General features: G+C 39.9%; 1 protein-coding gene across 1 annotated transcript; it reads left to right on the forward strand.

The window, feature by feature from the left end:
• Positions 1-250: 250 nt before the first annotated feature.
• nrsn1 (neurensin 1) lies at positions 251-1,982 on the forward strand (the record flags this gene model as incomplete). The annotated part of the gene is made up of 5 exons (XM_080767396.1): positions 251-349; positions 473-565; positions 788-906; positions 1,368-1,555; positions 1,879-1,982. The coding sequence occupies 5 exons, from the start codon at positions 251-253 to the stop codon at positions 1,980-1,982; spliced, it is 603 nt and encodes a 200-aa protein (XP_080623522.1).
• Positions 1,983-7,200: the final 5,218 nt, after the last annotated feature.

Here is a 7,200-nt window from a genome sequence, read left to right on the forward strand (position 1 = left end):
GTCAGATCAACATATGGAATGAATTCTATAGTGGCCAACCAGGTGTTGCTTTCATGCACTTCAGTCTATATGGCACTCTTTTATCCCATGCAAAAGCTTTGACCGTGTGGTTGCGTGCATGTGTGTGTGTGTGTGTGTGTGTGTGTGTGTGTGTGTGTGTGTGTGTGTGTGTGTGTGTGTGTGCGTGCGTGCGTGCGTGCGTGCGTGCGTGCGTGTGTGTGCGTGCGTATCAGGTTGACGGTTGTGAAGGATGACTTCTTGCCCAGAGATCTGTGGGTCGGAGTATGCTGAGCAAGCCCAGGCCTCTGGGAGTTGCCAGCAGTATGGAGTCCGCTCATACCTACACCAGGTAGAACGCACAGCCACACGCTCCTACCTACATCTATGTAGAACACAGACACACATTCACAATGGCATTACAGGGACAGTTCTTACACCTAAGACTAAAACAAAGTCAACTGTTTTAACCCAGTTCTATGAGGAGTGCACAGCCTCCATCTGGGAACGTGATGAAGATTATCAGATTCAGAGATCGCCTAGCCGGTGGAGATCGTTACTCTGGAAGGTGAGCTCAGACATTTGGCTTGCTCTAACAATACTGAAAAGTTCCCTGCAAGAATCCTCACCATTTTTATTTTAGAAAATCAGCCAACAAATAAGACTTTATTCTTTTGTACATTGCCACAATCAAGCCTATTACTGTAGGGTGGGTGTTTTGAAAGCATCTTAAGACTGGCTCCTCCACTTCAACGTTATGCTATTCTCCCCTGTTTCCTCTCCCCTCCAGGTCTGCCTTGCGTTTGGTACCCTGATCCTATTTGCAGGCCTCATTGTTCTCCTGGTGGGCTACGCCACCTCCGCCAGGATTGAGGCCTTCGGAGAGGATGACCTCCTTTTTGTTGACAGGTATCATCTTGACATCTCAACAAAGAGTAAAATATGTTTTATTGCATGGAGCATAAAAAAAGGAATATAGAAAAATATATGTAAGCTCAGGAACACTGAAATGGCATCATGGGCACATGGTATTATAGTATAGAGAGCAATGCATGTATACTAAGTAGTAGGATATACAGTAGATCATGTTTATCACTGTGATGGCTGGTTTTCAGATGTTACTGAAAGCAAGGGAGCAATTTTTTTCATGTTCAGAAATGTTGATTGTGCAGTACAAGATTCCAGGAAATTCTGTGATGTTCTTAACAATAATATTTATCACTTTCAACCCATCCCTATTGTGAGCATGTCAAAAATGTATGAACATTTCCCGCAACAATTGAAAATGGCAAAAATAGCAGAAGCTTGAGATTTCACGATTTTAAGTCGCTAATGTACAGTACTAAAACAAGTGTCATCTCCATACCCAGCCATGCTGTCAGATTCAACCGTGCCCTGGATGTCTGCAAGCTGACAGGCGCTGTGTTGTTCTGTGTGGGAGGAACGTCCATGGCTGTGGGTCTCCTACTGTCTGCCTTTGCCAAGAGCTACTCCAAAGAAGAACTATACCTCCAGCAGAAGTTTAAAGAGAGGCTGGCGGATCGCCAGGCAACAGTCGGTAAGTGCCAATGAATTGTAAAGCCTTGGTTGTACAGTTACAGTATGATGGTCAGATGGTGTGTATCCATGTTGTGATGTGGGTGTGGATGAGGACACTGTTGTATGATGGCTAGCTTCGGGCAAAATGATACATGTATGCTCATACTGCCCAATATAGATAATGCCTATCTATACCCCCCACGATACTGATACATACTGATCATGACACTGACATTATACTGACCATGACACTGACCATGACACTAACCATGATACTGACATGATACTGACATCATATTGACATGATACAACTCAATTATGTTATGTGCTGAAATTTTTCAGGAAACCCCATAACAAGAGCGCCGACCCCCGGTGAAGGAAAGGTGCCCGTCACTCTATCCAAAGTCCAGAACATCCAACCGATCAACACAAAATCTGAAACCTGACAACTGTTCAGATGAAAGGATCAAGTGAAGAATTGTACTGTACGTATGTGCATTGTGTGTGTGTGTGTGTGTGTGTGTGTGTGTGTGTGTGTGTGTGTGTGTGTGTGTGTGTGTGTGTGTGTGTGTGTGTGTGTGTGTGTGTGTGTGCACGCACGCACGCACAATGTACTGTACAGTATGTATGAAGCCATATTTGTGAAAGGTCAGCTTACATGATTGATCATCTTGATCTTGATCATCTTCACATGCTTTGAAAAGGATATTACATCTTTATGTATAGACCTATGTTTTCAAAATATCAAAGCCCAATGCTACGTTTATCTGAAAACTTAGCATTCAACAACTACTAAAAATATACAAACAGTTGCTGACTGATTGTATATGCATTGTCATGGTAGCTTTTACATCCACAGATTGTCCGTCATGAATCAGTTTCGCTTTGCGTGCGTGCGCATGTGTGCTCTTGTCAATAACGTGATTAGTTATCACAGGAGATGAGATTCGAATGGATGTGAAGGGCACATTTCATCATGTTATCTCCTGTCTACTTTAGGCTGCAGCCTTGTCTACTTGTCTTCTTGTCTTCTTGCATTCAGTAAATCACCAGAAAGGATCAATAGGCCTACCAAGCAAACTGGCAAAGAGAAGCTGCACAGAGTAAACTAGACAGAAAGATAAAGTCAATGTGTTTCATCACTCAACCACAACATAAATCTAGCATTCCTGTGAATTTCCCCTATTATGACATGCACAGAATGCCATGGTTCATGTTGTCCTCGGCCGTGTCCTGTGAAAATAATCATTCTGCAACATTCTGCATACATGATTTAAGTAGTTAAACGGACCCAACAAGCACGGTCAGGACCTGGACGAATTAGTGACGTCTCTATTGGGGCCAGATCAAGTCAAACCAAGACTAGTCAGATCTGGCCCAGAATTCATCCCTGGATGAATCAGAGAGGCCAGATCAACTTAAGTCATATCATAGCTAGTCAGATCCGGCCCAGAATAAGCAAAACTATTTCAATTGGTGAAGACGTCCTGGAAATGACGTAAAGATCATCCCATTATGGGCTGTAATCTGGCCCATATTGGGCCGGAGGACGTTATCATAACGTCATCATGACGTCAGCCTGCTGCAGGGTCAACAGTACTGTAACAAGAATGAGCAGAACAGCCCCACTGTGGTCTAAAGGTGGCACTAGTATTTGATACAGTGCCATAAGTGTTAGTGTAGGGTGTTAGGTACTGTAACCTGACAGAGGTGAAGATACGTAGCACACTTTGAGCTTTCCAGTGACACTAATATCTGCTATTTCGGACATTTTAATAATTTAAGATCTGGGTATAGAATTGCTATACATTGTCCGTGTTTTGTTTCCCTCTCTCTCTTTATTCTAGTTTAAATGTTTTGTTCATTATCTTAAATGCTATGCTTTCACCCCCACTTTAGTGCAAATGTGTACAGTATATAGTCCCTGTCACTGCCATCCCCTACTTGCTGGTCTTGGGGAGGTATACTGTACCATTATGTGTCTGATACAGTCACCTACCGTTTTGGGGTTTTTTAACTGCAAGAAGTTTCACTGGGACGGCGGCCCGGAACCACTGGCGTACAGAATTCAAGCACAGCTGCTTAAATGATTTCGAGAATCTATGTGATCATGTAAAATGACCTTTCATGCCATCCCCATCCACTCTCCTCCTCTGCCTTCTTTTACTTTTTGTGAGTGATGTAATTTGAACACTAATAAATGATGTCTCATAGACTACATAAATAACAAATCTATAACCACCAGATCAAACATATTGTATTAAACGATGGAGGTTAAAAAAAAAATTAAACGACAAAAAACACTTTGTTAGAAACATACCAGAAGACATACCAGATAAGTTACTACAAACTCTCAAATGTAGTCAGAGTGGTCAGTGGGTGGGTGATAATGTGTTGAGTAATAGTGCTACTGTATATTGTGAATAACAAGTTTGTTTTCATCGTTTATGATTTGATGGTTTAAAGGTGATGAACCCAGTTGTAAATATTTTACACATCTGTTGATATTAGCAAATGATGTGTGGATTGAGGTGATGCATTTTACGGAACAAAAATATCAAAGGAATCTTGCTGGCAAAACCACCGCCACATTATTGGCTCAAAATGTGACAGGTGTATCTACAGTATGCTTTGAGCTAATGTCTTCAAGTTGATTTGCTGTAAAATGGATATGTGTTGCGTTCTTTATTCAACGCCAGAGCACAATGATGCAAGGCTCCCCTGGAGGTGAAGTAAAAGCTGTAGTCCTGTATTGCAGCGGTTCCCAACCTTCTGTGGCTCAGGGCCCACTTGAAAATCTCAAAAGGGTTTGCAAGGGGCCCCCCATCTGACCACTTAAATGTTCACAGATGTTTATTTTAATAATCAATCAGTCAACTGTGTTCCAGCTTGGATCCATGGAATAATAAGTTTACATTAAGTTCCTATTTATTGGTATTACAAGTAAAAGAATACAATGACATTAAGTTTTCTTTTTTGTGTTGTTGTTGTGTTTTGTTTTTACATTATTTCTTTACATTAATGTTATATAATCATTAAAATCCTAGTGAGTTCCCATAGGGTACCACTTGCAATATCCTCACAGCCCATAGGTTGGGAATCACTGCTGTATTGTTTGCAAAGGACAAAGGGGCAGTATAAAATGCCTTCACCTGGCGAAACTGGGACACTTGATGTTTCCCTATTGTGACACAAAGTTGCGCAGGGATTTGTATGTTCTACTCACTGCATAGCAAACCTTACAGAAACATGTTTTAGGAGTAGTTGACCTCACTTCCATATTATTTCACTTTCAAGGGCCACTTAAAGGGATAGTTCAACATTCGATTACTCACCCCATGGAAACTTGTTTGTTTTCGTGACATTCCTAAGCCAATGAGTTTGATGAGCAGCAGTAGTTCCCTAGGAATGCGACTGAAACAAAGAATTATCCATGAATTCACGTCTCCATGGGGTGAGTAATCGGGGGGAAAATAGTAATTTTGGGGGGTAACTATCACTTTAATCAATGGATTCTAATAAATATAAATGAATATACATTTTATTGATTCAGATAGGAAAGAGAACAAATACTATATCAATGTCTATATATGTCTATTTTTCAAAGAACACAATTAAAAAAATGAATATTCTGTGGCTCATTAATGTGTGGAATTTATTAATTTATTTGTTTTATTTTCATAATTTCTTCACATAATTGTTACAGTAGCCAACATTGTGAAAAACCATTACAAGTAATAATAATAATAATATGTTGTCAATCTGCGTGTCCGAGTGTGTATATAACCAGCTATAATCTCCGGCACCGTTGCGTGAAACTGCATGCACACTCTCTGGAGACCAGAGCAGAACCTCTGCCCCAAAACACATTATCTCTATAGCATGTGATCAATACTTTCCAATTTTTCAGATTTCATCCTGATTGGCAAAGATTAACTTTCAAAGTTTGCTAAAGTGACCCGTTTTGAATAAAATGCCCTAGATTTTTCAAATCTGCATCACGGTGGCACTATAACAGAATAATAATAATTCGTAATTTTTCCATTGGTTAAAGCTTGGATTACTCCGCAACTCCCCAAATATTCCTTAAATTTTGTTGTTTTTGTTTGTTTTTTCCCCAACTTTGCTGGCCCACAATAAGCTACCTGGCCTGGCGGAGACCAAAAACGTGCTTCTCAGAGAACATTTTTCTAATTACATTATGAGTTTCTATACAATTGGTTAAGTTTGTTAAGTCTGCTTAAAAAGTATTAATAAGAGCTATATGAATTAATTATAACAACATTGGATCCTTAGGAACATATGTACATTTGACGTTTCCTCACAAGTAACAGTTTTGGTTTTGGACATACAAGGGTTCCAACCGACGGTGACACAAGGTTATAATGCACTAAACCTTGATTAGGTTACATAAGACCTGTTACTATAATCATTTATGGGAAGAGGAGCCGTGGGCTGTGCTATCGTGACCAGATTAACACGCAAGCACACGCACAGACACGCACACACACACACACACACACACACACACACACACACACACACACACACACACACACACACACACACACACACACACACACACAGAGAGAGATGCAGTATAGGACAGGATAGATTGTGCATCCAGAAATAGAACCTGAGAAGGATGACTCACAGGTGAGGTTCCCCCTCCTTCCTCTCTCTCTCTCGTGTTCCTTCTATTAAAGGGGACACTGAATCTCAATTTGAACCAATACATCATATAGAAGAGAGAGTAGAGCAGGGAAGGCATCATATAAACAGAATTAGACCGCACATACTCATTGCCACGTCTGTCTGTGGGTGTATGTTATAGGTGTTTTTAGAAAAAGAAAACACCATTTAATGGGTCAAAAGCCTTTGGCTGGTGGGTACTTTATCATGCCTGAAGCAATGGTTTCATAAGCCTCTAGCACAGGTTGCAAACAAAATTACGGAGTTCAGTCTGGGTAAAAATGGGTTAAGAAAGGAATGTGCTGTACATGCAGTATGTAGACAGATGGGCAAGAATCTAATAAATAATGTACAGTAATCTGTTTTAAGGTAAAGAACGGAATATTCGACTCAAAACTGAGGTCATAGTCTGAATAAATCTGACAGACCCTCAGTAGAAATAGTATTGCAGGTAGAGTAATCCTACCTACTGTACCTGTAGTCAAGAGAGATAGATGTTCTGCAAATAAATCAGAAAAGTTGCCTCATAATGTCAATTAGTTTACATTATTTATCTCCTTAATGTTCTGGACGTGTGAGCCAGTGGTGACGTCAGAAATGGAATATGGGGTGGGCCCCTTGGCAAGGCAGAGTGTACACTCTACACTGATAAAAATAAATAAAATGTAAAATGTTTGAAATTATGTCACTGGAAAGAATAAAAGACAAACTGGAATCATTTAGTATATTTTGTCCTTTATTTGTTGTTAGTTGTAACAAATAAAGTATGTATGTAAGTATGTATGTAAATGTATAAAGTATGAAGCAGTATGACTTAAAGTTGTAGATTGAAATGTTTAACTGCCATTAACCCAAGCTGTCTGTCTACCATATTATACATACAAAAACACAATTCTAAAAATATATACCAAGCATAATCACAAGGTTGAAGACAAATATAAATACATTTGCTTACATTTTGAGTTTCTATAC

Source organism: Protomyctophum bolini (genome assembly GCF_963924005.1).
Source record: "Protomyctophum bolini genome assembly, chromosome: 7".
NCBI lineage: Eukaryota > Metazoa > Chordata > Actinopteri > Myctophiformes > Myctophidae > Protomyctophum > Protomyctophum bolini.